Source organism: Ambystoma mexicanum, chromosome 7q, assembly GCF_040938575.1.
Source record: "Ambystoma mexicanum isolate Mex_15411 chromosome 7q, UKY_AmexF1_1, whole genome shotgun sequence".
In the NCBI taxonomy this organism is placed as follows: Eukaryota; Metazoa; Chordata; class Amphibia; order Caudata; family Ambystomatidae; genus Ambystoma; species Ambystoma mexicanum.
Window position 1 is genome coordinate 990,786,788 of NC_090941.1, and position 12,980 is coordinate 990,799,767.

Consider the following 12,980-nt stretch of genomic DNA (forward strand, 5'->3'; position numbering starts at 1 on the left):
AGAAGCAAGAAGCAAGGCACACGTAGCTAGGCGGGCTGTGGAATTTTGGAGGAGCTGAATGCAGTGAAGCAGATAGCTGGATTGGGCTAAGTAAAGGGAATTACAACAGTCAAGAGAACCCGCAACTAGGAGGAGACAACCCGGGGACAGAGTGCAGTGAGAAGAAAAGGGAGCACTTTCTGCAGAATCCAGAGCTTGAAGAGAACAGTTTGACAGACCGCACTCACTTGAGTCAGCATAGAAAGAGAGCCTGACAGCTTGACCACAAGGTTTGTCACCACTGTAGAAGGCTGTGCTAGGGGGCCAAGCTCAGGCGGCCATAGAGCAGAAGACCAAGGTTAGTCATCGGGTGGGGCACCGACGGTAAGAGCACTCAGTTTTATCGCTGTTAAGCCGAAGCCAGTTGTGGCCCATCCAGGCAAAGATTGCAGAGAGTTATAGTCAACAGCGCTGTACCCTGCAAAGGGAGTGCCAGGTCAAGCCGAATTAGGATCTGGGTGTCGTCAGCGTAAGGATAACACTGAAAACCAAAAGAGTGAATCACAGTGATAAGGGGCTGACTATGAACACTAAAAAGAGGAGGGGAGCGAGCAGAACCCTGGGGAACCCCACAGGTCAAAGAAAGGGACGGAGAAGTGAAAGGAGAAAGAAGAGGAGAGTGGGATCGATCAGTGAGAATGGAAAGAAACAGAAACCAGTCGAGGATCCGACCGGAGAACCCACTGATGATAATCTCTGAATCAGAATAGCATGGTCGATGGTATCAAATGCAGAAGAGAGATGTAGGAGGATCAGAACACTGATGCCCCCCGATCTACAATCTGCGCCAGATCGTCAAAGACCGATACCAAGACGGATTCCGTGCCCCGGCCCGGCCTAAACACTGACTGGAAAGGGTCCAGAAAGTGGAAATCCTCTAGAAATGAGCAGAAAGGGGGGGTGACCAGAGATTTTAGCAATATCATGGGGAAAGAAAGAAGAGAGATAGGATGGAAATTAGAAGGAGGAGAAGGGTCCGGTTTAGGCTCTTTAAGAAGAGAGATCACCAGAGCGTGCTTAAGTGCAGGGGGATATAACTGTTAGAGACAGATTTAGCCCTGACGACACTTAGGTCACAATGTGGGTTTTAGTCTGCGATCCGCAGATCCTGATTGGCTGCGCCCCCCGCCCTGTGTGCTAATTGTAGTTGAATAACTTTCTCAAACCAAATGCATCTCATTTCCTCTGTCAAAGTCTCTCTATCCTAAGGATCAGAAAACAAGCCTTCTCTGCCTATGCCCTAAGACTATGGAACCTCCTCCCCGTCAGCATCAGACTCCCCCCCACGCTCCTACAATTCAAAAGGAACTCAAGACCTACCTCTTTCAAGGAACCTCTCCTCCTCAACACCTAGGCCATCACATTGCCCCTCGTGCCACCTGATTCGCTAGACGCCGCCCACCCCTCTCCTCCCCGCCAACCGGTATAGCTGTACCCCTCCTCTGTGCACCTCTCTATCCTACCTTCCGCTGTATATCTGTTCTGTTGTTACCTCTGAAAAGCGCTCCCGTTATGTATCTGTATTGTTGTATACCTCTGTAAAGCGCTCCGTTGCTTCTCAACATAACAATAATAATAATCCTACACAGTCTAGGCTAGATCGCCTTTAGACAGTTCAACCCATGGAAGTAGCCCTCCAACATCCCTATTTATTACTGTAGCACAAACCCTTACTCTACCAGGTTAGATAGCATTCTGAAAATGAAATTTCTATGCCATGAAAATATATATGTACCACATGACATAAATAAAACGGTATTGATAAGGATAACCTATTCTTTCTCCTTGCAATCAGTAAACCCTCTTATTTTATCCCACTAGCTGATGGCAAGTGTTTTTTGTTTTTAGGGATCCTGGATGTTGCCATTGTGGATAGAGGAAGAAACGTGGTATCCAGCTCAAGAGATGGCACTGCCCGGTTGTGGGATTGTGGGAAATCTGCCTGCTTGGCAGAGGTGGCCAACTGTGGTTCTCCTGTGAACGGCATTGCTTTAGGCAATGCGGACAACACAATTAACCTGGGATCCCCAGAAGAAGCCCCAAGTAAGTTAACTTGATTCCAGGGCTCCTGTAAAAGGATTCTAATTTTATGCAAAGAAGTGTTACTAATTTGATGATCATTTAGTGTTTAAAGGTTGTGCCAAGTCTTGTACGTTTGTAAAGGCTCCCAAACACGTCACTTTCTCTTGCATGGTACACCCACACACCCTATCACTCTCCGCTTTCTACAATTTAAAATGTGTCATCCTGAACAATGTGCAAAGTCTGTAACAAGTGCCTTGTGATCCTTGGCTGCAAAGTCTTTTAATGCCTACTGTGTCATACAGAACTCACGTGACTTTCTCTAGCATTGTGTGGTTTATATGGATAGTTTGACTGACTTCGATTTGTGCAGTTGCACATTTAGGCTTTTTATTGCCCTATGGCCAAGTAAGTGCATGCGTTCCTGCCCTTCAACTTTGCTCAACTGCCCCTTCACCCCATTTTGTCACAGTTTGGCTCCATAGCTGGAGGACGGTTTTAAGGCTGTGAAGATTATTCCTGCTCGGAATCTATTAATTCTAGGTTATCAGCTATGTTATGTTAGTTGATATTGTATTGCCAGATCTCTGCTGCCCAGGATTTGGAGACGACAGGGCGTTCTACAGTTAAGTGCACAAGAGCTACTTGTTGAGGCCAATTGCCTACTTTTGGGTAGGTCAGAGAATCCTCATTTAGAGTATGTTATCCGAACATAAGCTGTCTACAAACTGGACACAAGTGAAGGTGGGTTGGAACAATGACTTTTAGTTTCAATGCTCAGGTATGTCATGAGTTACCTGCAGTCATCTCATAGGAAGCACCTAGAATGGTCTGTAATATGAATGCATCAGGCAAGCAGTACAGGCTCCTCTTAATAAAATGTTGATTGAAAAGAACCACAACTCCTTCTCATGATTCTAATGAGACTTTACAGATCTAGTGTTAGCAGGGCACATAGAGAGAATTAGACAAGATAACACCTGTTGCAACCCATGTGCCTCCAATCACCTGGGATCACTCACTATCAAACAGTGGAAAAATCACAAGTTAAAATCTGGAAACTCTGCCTCGAAACAGATGCTTCAGTAAAGTAAAGACAATTAGAGAAGGCGCTTGGAACCTGAGCATTTCTCCGGTGGAATAATGGATAAGGGAGACTTTATATTCATGAGTAGTGAGCAACAGCATACTGTCAGATTCCTCCGCTTCCAGCATACGCTGTGGGCCCGACACGTTCTACACTGGAACCATCATGGGCAGTCTAGTGGTTTGGCTGTTAACGTGACGTTCTGACGTCCCATATCAGGAACGTAGCCGGCTCCGGAAGATCGAGCTGTTACAACATCCAGGTATGCTGCACTGAAGGCTGTTGTTTCCTTGTTCCTTCTCACTTATCTATATGGGTAATATTTAGAAAAAATGTATTGTTCGGGTAATGTGAGGAGGCAGGAATGAGACTCGCACACAATGAATTTTGGTCAAAGACTTTTATTAAAATAAAAGGGGGTGAGGGAAATGCCTCTCTGTCCCTGCTTTAGAGCTGTTTCCCTACCTAAAACCAAAACTAAGGCTCTGTAGATATCAAAATGTTCAAAACAAAACTGTCCTGTGTCCAAAGTGTGATTCTGACCCTTACACTCTAAACAAATAAACTCTAAGGTGAGAAGGGAAATGTTGTTGGCCTTGAGTGATAGATAAATGTTCAAAAGAAAAATGTACAACTCCAATGCCAAAGTTACAGAAGGATAGAGTTCCTTGTTCCAGGGGGTGATTCCCTTCTGTGGATTTCTCTTAACTCTGTTGTACATTCAACAGATAACAGTTCCTTGAGTTTCTCTTCCTTCACAACACCACTGATATATAAAACAACTTGGTTCTTTATCTTTTATCTTGCTAGGATACCTGGTGTACTCCCATGCCAGGTTTTCCCTCTTCTTTTCACTGATTTTACACAGCCTTTGGCTCGTCCTGATCTATCCTTCTCATGACCCCTTTTATGGCAATGTATTTCTTACGCACTGTTCAATTTGTCCTTGCCTGGTGTGTTTCCCTACCATGGATTTCTTATTCACACTTGCAACTGCCTGGTATACTCTCCTGCCAGGACCTCTCAGAAACACACTTACAGCTTTACTTTGTCTGATTCACCCTCCTGTGAAGGCTTTTCTCGTGTGTGCCGTGCACACACTTTCAACTGTGATGTCTTCCTGACTTTGCAGTATCTGGTACTGAATTTGCCTGGTATACTATCCTGCCAGACTTTTCCTTTGTGTGTATTGCATACACTCACAGACTGGTAAGTCTTTAACTTCTCTTTTCACATTTAACAAAGTGCCCACTGACTTTGTCACTTTTCAAAACTTTGTTTACTATTTCAATGTGTATTTGCATGTGGCGTGGCTGCCCATATGCCTCGGTGTCCATGTTTCCTTTTCAGGGACTCGCCGGCTCTGGTTGGCATATTTCCTTCTTTCGCCAGCAAACCGTTGACTATCAGCATCTCTTCTTGTCTCGTTGCTTTTGCTCTTCGGTTTCTCTGCCTGTTGCAGTGCGTGCTGGGATCTTCTGCTCTGCATCAGGTTTCCATCAGGTAAGTGGTGTTGCTCAACAGCTGCAAACACCCAGGAGCCCTAGGTTGGCTTCTGGCTTTCCCTCAGCATGTCTTCTTTCGCCAAGGACCTTCTTCCACCACTTGATCCAGATGGCCCCTGTTAGGGGAGTTTTCCTAAAGTTCTACTGGCAGTAAGACTTTAGTAAGCTATCCCAGTGGTTTGTAGATCCCCCAACTCTTAGTATCAGTCAGTACTAGCTCAGGACCTTGGTAGTGTGGCAGAGCAGTCGGGCTTATCTTAAAAGGAATATGTGAGCTGTAGGTAAGTACTCTGAATCTTAGCTAGACAGGCAAAACAAAGAAGCACTTACACTTCTATTTATATAAGAGATATATATTTATTATATTTATACCAGAATCACTTTAAATACTTCCGACGTTTGCGGTGGAACACTTAGCAATACTAGATAATGTACTTCAAAGGGCACTTTCACTTTTGTGTTTGTTTGCGGTTACATTTGTAGCAATGTTAGAAAGGGAAAAGACAAGGTTATCGTATTATCGGTAATTGCACACTCATGCGGTTTTCAACAGGTCATGCGGTAATGCATTTACTCTGCAAACACATGGAGGAAAGTCACTTAAAGGGAGGAAAATAAGTGGTTAATGCAACATGAGCTTAGTTCAAGGTTCTAGAGATGGTTTCTTCGCCTGGCAAGTCTTTTTTTGTGTGTAAATTGCCTTTTATTGAGTTTAAACAGGATCAAGCATTGAATAAACTGAACAACATGAGGGATCACCCCTCCACAAACACATTTGTAAACATGACTTGCTAGCCCATTATTTCCCCACCCTCCCGCTACCCCCCTTTGATTCAGATAACCTGCTCCTTTGGCACCCTAAAATCTTAACTGCCCTTACATTTTAGTCCTAGACCGAGTGGACTCTAAACGTTTAATCCTTATCTCATCAAGTTCCATGGTGCACCTTCGGGCTTATTATCCTGCCGGGCTGGGCCAGTTCCCTCTTCCTGAGCCACCTGTCCTCTCTCCCCTCACCCAAATGTGTTGCCAAACTGTAACCATTCAGTTTCCACTGAGGAGCTCCCCCCATGGATCCCTGCTGTGATCTTTTCCATTAAATAAATCTCTTTTGCCGTGTTCAACCACTCTTTTACTGTGGGGAGGGTCCCACATTTCCAGTATCTGGCCCGACACACCCTTGCCGCCAAGAGGAGAAAGTGTGCCAAAGGCAGGAGTACACCCCATTGGCCTCCCGCTTCTCCAACCCGAACAATACCAACATAGGGTCCAACCTGTACATTCCCTCTCCTGCATCCTTGATCCACCGCAAAACCTCGGACCAAAACACTTGCACCCTAGGGCAGTCCCACCACATGTGCCAGTAGTCAGCTCTGGCTCCACATCTATGCCAGCAATGGCGGTCCACCGTTGGAAACATTTAGGAAAGGCGCATTGGATCATATTGCCAGCGATGTAGCAGTTTTATAGCATGAAGCTTGTACTGGCATGAAATGGACGTCTTAAAGGCCCTCCTACATATCAGCTGCCATAGGTTTCCCACCAGTACCATTCCCAGATCTCTCTCCCATCATGCCCGGAGTCCCTGTACAACACCATCTCTGGGTTCCAAAAGTGCCCCATAAAGGCGTGAGATGAGGCCTTTCATATCCGCGTGTCCATCCAGAACCCTCTCAGCCGGCATAAGGTCCCTCTGAATAAGTACCTTCACTTTTTTTGACAAGAATATTCCTTTTAGTCTGAGGTATAGCAGCACCAGCAATTTGCCTATGTCAAATGCCTCCTCCAAATCCTGTATACCTATAAACTCCCCTCCTTTCACCATTTGACCCACCCTTGCCAGTCCCCCCTCAAACCATGACTGGTACCGTCCAACCTCGGGTATCGTGTCTCTAACTTTATTATTTTTTTTTATTTAAAGTGCATTAGCCACAATTTGACTTTTAACACATTTCACAGACAAACTATTACATAAGCAGTAAAAACAAACCTTTACAGTTTTTAAGTACACATATCTCATAATAAAAGAAAAATAAGGAAAAATCAAGATAAAAAGACAAGATGAAACAAAACAAAAAATCTAACAACCAAATTTTTTACAAAAAGGAAATCAAGTTGTTATTAGCTTCCATTCCTTTAAAACTCTACCCAATTCAATTGATAAAGCCATCTCATTGCCCGACGATCGTACTCTAACCGGTGACGCCCAAATGTGGCTCATCGGGGAAGGCCATGTGGTAATCCCTTCCCCCTCTCCTCTCATGCCCAGTACTTCCCAGTGAACTCCCATGATTGGGTGATCCCTGATTCGTCTGCTCTTCGGGACCTAGAGCCATTCCCCTACCGTCCCCGGGAGTAAATGTTTATTTTCCAGGAATACCCACTGCTTATCTGGGTCCTCTCTCAGGTGCGGGACGTTTGCCCTAAGTTGCGCCGCCCTGTAATACATCATCAGGTCTGGTAGTCCTAACCCTCCCCTTTCTTTCGGCAATATTCGCGTCCCATATCCCACCCTGGGTTCCGGATGCGTGGCTTAGCCTCTTTCAAGTGGACTTCCGTTGCCCGGATTGGTAACATTTGGAATAGATATAGTACCCCCGGGAGGAGATTCATCTTTATTGCATTGAGCCTCCCAATCCACGACAACTGTCCCTTTCCCCATGAATTCATTTCTGAGAACAATTTATCAAACAAGGGGGGGATGTTTAGCGTGGCCCAGGTCTGACGATGTTGACCTCAAAGTATTTCACCCCTTTCAACTGGACCTGCAATCCCAGCGATTTCAATTCTTCTCCATTCCTAATGCCATCTAGAGAAAACAGGAAAACCACTGATTTTCCTTTATTCACATTGAATCCTGAGAACCTCCCAAACTCTTCAATTATTGCCATGGCTGCAGCGATCGACTGGACCGGATTCATTAGGTGTAGCATGACATAGTCTGCATACAGCCCTAGTTTAAACTCTCTATTGTCAACCCTGACACCCTCGACCTGTGGGGTTCTTCTCAGGTGCCATAAAGAAATAAAAGTGGCAGACCAAAACCAGATGCGTGCGCTAAGCACAAACCAACTTAGAATTGATAGGGTTCCAGCTGCGTTACCAGGTCACTGTCTGGGCAGGCCTGCTCACACCCAGAATATAGTCAGGATCATTAGTGTGTATGCCGGTCATACACACTAATGTTCTTCTCAGGTGCTCTGCCAGTATCTCCATAGTTAGAGCGAACAGGAGGGGTGACAGGGAACATCCCTGCCTCGTCTCTCTTTGTAGCAGAAAGGCCTGCAAGATTCTCCCATTGACTGTGACCCTAGCTGTCGGAGCTCCATATAGTGCCTGAATGCCCTTCTGGATCCCCTCGCCAAATCTACATTTCCTGAGTACCCCATGGAGGAAGCCCCTGTCCACTGGATCAAAAGCCTTCTCGGTGTCTAGGGCCACCAAAACTGGGTTCCCCTCCTCCGCCGCGGCAGCCCTCATAAAATGTAGCATTTTGCACAGGGTGTCTGCCCCTTGTTGGCCTTGAATGAATCCCACCTGATCTGAATGGATTAGTTTCGGCATAAGGCCATCCATTCGTGTGGCGAGTACCCTAAAGTTTTTTGCGTCTACATTATCTAGTGAGATAGGTCGATATGATTTGCAGCTCTCCGATTCTTTGTCCGCCTACGGTATAACCGTAACCAATGCCTTACCAAAGGATGGGGGGGGCCCTTCCGGTGGCCATGATATTAGTGAATAGGCCTGCCATGTGTCGCACCAGGGGCCCGGCAAAGGTCTTATAGAACCATGCTCTATATAGTGCCTTCCCCAGGTTTAGCCCTGCTATGGCTTTCAACACCTCCTCCTGAGTGATTGACTTGTCTAATTCAGCGATCTCTCCGCTCTGGAGGCTTAGCAGGGGTACTTCCGCCAGATATGCCGCCAGTGCTTCCTCGTCCGTCCACCCCCCCTTCCCACCTATACAGACACTCCTAGAATTCTGCGAATTTGTGGGTCACTTACCCTGCTCTGGAGCATAGCTTCCCTCCCTCGTCCCGAACCGCTGCCACCCACCTCTCTGCCCTCTGACCTCAGAGACTCGCCGCCAATAGTGCATCAGCCTTATCCCCCTTTTCATAGTATCTTTGTTTCAGGTATTGTAAACTAGCCAGCACCATTCCCATCTCTATGTCCTTTAGCTCCTGACGCTTTTCCCTTGCCGACTTGAGATCCTCCTCCCTCTCTCTTTCCTCCTTACCTTCTACCCAACTAGGTGACGGATCTCTCCCCTGAGGTTTCGGACCAATAAGGCCTGATTGTCATGATGCATACCCCCAGGCATCCAGACCACGTATCTCAGCCCTGGCAGCAGGCATCATGTTGCCTTGAGAAAACCCAGCAACCCCTGCTAGGGGCTTAGGCGCCATGCTCATATGGGAGACCAGTCCTGGCGCCATAGGCGCCAGGCTCATAAGTGCACACTTACCTGATGAAGACCATGCTGCAAGAAGATCCAAGCCCATGTGAGGCCTGGAAGGGACTACTTTACCTTAGGGACTATTTTATTACTTGGGTGTGGTCGGGGAGGAATACCTACCTGGCACTACTTTGAAGGCTATTTAAACCACGCCCGAAGAGCAGCACACGCTTCGCGTTATTCTGCATCCAGCAGCGTAACGTTCACCGTGCCAGCAGAAGCATCCAGCCTTCTGCCACGCCCGCCTCGAACCTCGAGCTCCTAGAAAGAAGGAAAGAAGCAAAGGTTAGAGCAAGAGTATTACCTGATTTCTTACCTGATTCCGGATTCATTGCATCTTCAAACCAGAGGAAAGACTTTGTTTTAAAAGCATCCTGCGCCAGACTCGCCGTTCCACGCAGCATCTCTTCGATCCGGCGCTGTCTCCATCTTTACATCGCCGAATCCCGGCACCTAAGGGGGACAAGAAACAACAAGGTGAGCAGAGAGAACAGACAGAGACAATCTCTTTAACCGCCATATGCTTACCTGATTTTACCGCCGGAGGTATAATTCATCAGCATGCCACATCTTCTTATGCCGCACCTGTTAGATAAGGAGAAAGCAGCAAGTTTAACCCTTTGCATTATTTACCGGACAGTGTTAGGTAACAGACTTCTCCAGCATGGGGTCTGGCATGGATTCACATGCTCATGAATATTCCCCGTCGTCAGGCTGGGAATCCTTGGTAAAGAAAAAATCAGTATCAGTTTCGTTTCTGATCTGTCTTTCGTGGTAGTAACCAATCACTGATCTCTGCGTCATACTGACCACAGCCAATGACTGCCCTCTACCTAAGCCCCGCCTCTGGCAGCCATCTTCAGATTTTTACCGCACGTTCAAGTGTTGGGATCCTCGTGCTATTGCTCTCGAGCGTTAGTGCTATTGTTCACGTTTTTTCTCAGAAAAATTTCTCTTTTTCGGTCAAAAGAGCCTCAAGCTCCACCGTTTCTTCATCCGATCAACGGGTACCCGTGTCAGATTCGTCTACGCCCCTCAAGGGTGAAGATTTCGTCGAGCCACGCTTTTGGAGGACTCCAGAAGTTTCTCAAGCCCATCTCGGACATGGCCCAGGAGAAGGGAAGCTCGACCCCCAGAAAGCTGTTCAGGGTCTGCCCTGGATGCCAGCTTCAGAATGTCTTTAAGGAGGACGAACACTCCCTTTGCCTTTACTGCCTACATGAGGACAAGACGCACGTGGAGAAGGACTGTGCGTTTTGCGGCAATATGTCGGAGCGGACCATGAAGGACCGCCATCAACGTCTCGCCAACTGGCTGGAAGGAAAGAGCCCGTCAGGCGAGAAGAAGAAGAAGAAGTCCGAGCGGTCTTCTAAGACTTTTGAGGGCGCCCCGGCGACGGGGGTCCAACAGAAGGCCAAGCACCGCGAGTCCGCTGGCACCGGGAGCGCCGAACGGTCGGGCTCTACGGGCGCCAGGCAGGGCGCATCCTCCCCGGCACCATCGACCACGAGCCAACGCTCTGGCTCGGGTAAGAGGAAGGCCGAGCACCCGCCGGAAATCCTGGAGAGACCCCGGTCGTGCCCTAAGGCCCCATCGGAGGGGGAGCGAGGTGGAGACCCTCCCCCCAAGGAGAAGGCGGTGAGCGCACCTAAAGTGGTGAAAGCCTTGATCCATCCGGCCAAGGCCTCTATCGAGACAGTCGCGGCGGCCCTGGCTCAGCCTGTGGAGGCTACACCAGTGGTGGCGACCCCGGGGCCCAGAATCTCCCTGCCACCGCGGAGGGAGTCCTCTTTCATGCCCATCGACAGGACCCCCGTGAAACCTCCGACGGAGAAGAAAAAGGGGGGGCAGGAGGTCGTCGTGTACTCGGCCTCAACCTCTGAGGAGGAGCTGATCGAAGTCTTAGGCCATGGCTCTGGCGTGGAAGAAGGCCATCCTGTCGGGAGGGACCCCGACTTGGAAGACGACGAGGGCGTCGAGGATGCCGACGGGGCTCCTGATCGCTCGTCGGATCTCCCTCAACCAGTGCCGCAAGACAACTCGGCGGCCATTTTGTTGGCTATACAGTCCTTATGCTCGGAGATAAGGACGAGACTGCCGTTACCACCAACGGAGGAACCGCTCCCGACGGGGGACCCGGAGCCAGGCCCTTTTGGGAGCCCTCCCCCTAGGAGAAAAAGGATTCATCCTCCACCTCCTTTTCAGCCATCGCGCCCTGTTCAGCCCTCCTCCCCGTCCACGACCCGTGGGGATGATACAGGGACTGACACGGCCGCGACGGGTACAGACGACGAGGTTTACGACGAGGATCTCCCGTCGTCACCACCCACCCGGGCTTCCCCGCCCGACGAGATTGGATCGTTTCACTCCATGATCGCCAGGGCATCCGAGCTTTTCCAGCTCTGCCCGGAAGAGAAGAAGAAGGAAGGTTTCCTTTATCAACGGCGTGAGACCAAGAGGAAGACGGTCCTCATTGTACCTCTACTAGACGATATTTGGGATGAGGGCCTCGCCCTCCTCAAGAACCCATCCACGACGCCGGCTAGAAGGGATCGGTACGAGAAGAAGTACCGGGTCCCGGACGCGGCCCCCTTGTGCCTTCGGGCACAGCCGACCCCGGACTCGGTCGTCTCCGCGGCGGCCAGGAAGAAAGCGGGGGGGGGCGCGGCCTCTACGTCAACCTCCCCGCCGGACGGCGAGGGAAAGAAATTAGACACGATGGGCCGCAGAGTCACCTCGTCGGCAGCGACAATGATTAAGGCGGCCAACGCCTTGGCTATCGTAGCCCGCTACGACAGAGAGTTGTGGTACAAACTGGCACCCTGCTGGACTTCCTACCAGACGACAAGAGGGCGGAAGCCCTAGAGATCTTGCAGGAAGGAGAGGTGGCGTTGGACCACGCGATTACGATTGCGACGGACATCGCTGACACTGGATTTCGCCAGTTGGGCAACGGCGTGTGCCTTAGGCGGCGTGGATGGCTCAAGGCTACTGACTTCCGTCAGGACGTGCAGACCAGAGTCTTGGACATGCCGTTCGACGGAAACAACCTGTTTGGGAAAACAGTGGACGATTCCTTTCAAGCCATCAAGGCGGACACGGAGACGGCCCGGGCTCTTGGGGTTCTCCAGCAATGGCGGCCGCCCTTTCGGAGCGGCGGAGGCAAACAGGGTGCCTCCAAAGGTTCCAGTGGCGGATTTTCCACCTACCGTCAAGCGGCCCGTTCGTCGTCACAGGAAGCTTACAGGGGACGAGGCAAGTCAGGCGGACCCCGCCGTCGTCGCCAAGGAGGACAAGGCGGCAAAGCCTCGTCGAAGCAGGACTGAACCGGCCGTGGGGTCGGGCCCCCACCGAAGCACCCCGGTGGGAGGCCGGCTGGCGAGCTTCTTCAGCGTGTGGGAGTCCATCTCCACCGACCATTGGGTGCTGGACGCCCTAGCTCAGGGTCACACGCTCGAGTTTCTAAAGAGGTGCCCGCGCGTCCCCCCTGTGGCCAGGAAAGAACATCACGTCCCTCAACTTCTCTTGGAGGTAAAGGCGATGCTCAAGAAGGGCGCCATCGAGCTCGTCCCAAAGAGGCTTCAGGGCTCCGGAGTTTACTCAAGATACTTCCTCGTAAAGAAGAAGACGGGAGGATGGCGTCCCATCCTGGACCTACGACGACTGAACAAATTCATCAAGGCACAGAAGTTCCGGATGGTCACCCTCCAACACGTCCTGGGTCAACTGGAGGAGGGCGATTTCCTGTCGTCGTTGGATTTGGAGGATGCCTACTTCCATATTCCCATCCTAAAGGGACACCGAAAGTTTCTCAGGTTTGTGGTCCAAGGGCGTCACTACCAGTTCAGAGCCCTTCGCTTCGGATTGA

General features: G+C 49.7%; 1 protein-coding gene across 1 annotated transcript in view; it reads left to right on the forward strand.

The window, feature by feature from the left end:
• Positions 1-12,980, forward strand: part of PAAF1 (proteasomal ATPase associated factor 1) — a 504,864-nt gene that overhangs the window by 278,040 nt on the left and 213,844 nt on the right. The window contains exon 7 of the mRNA XM_069640133.1: positions 1,888-2,082. Coding sequence (XP_069496234.1) covers positions 1,888-2,082 — 195 coding nt within the window. The remainder of the gene's footprint in view (positions 1-1,887; positions 2,083-12,980) is intronic.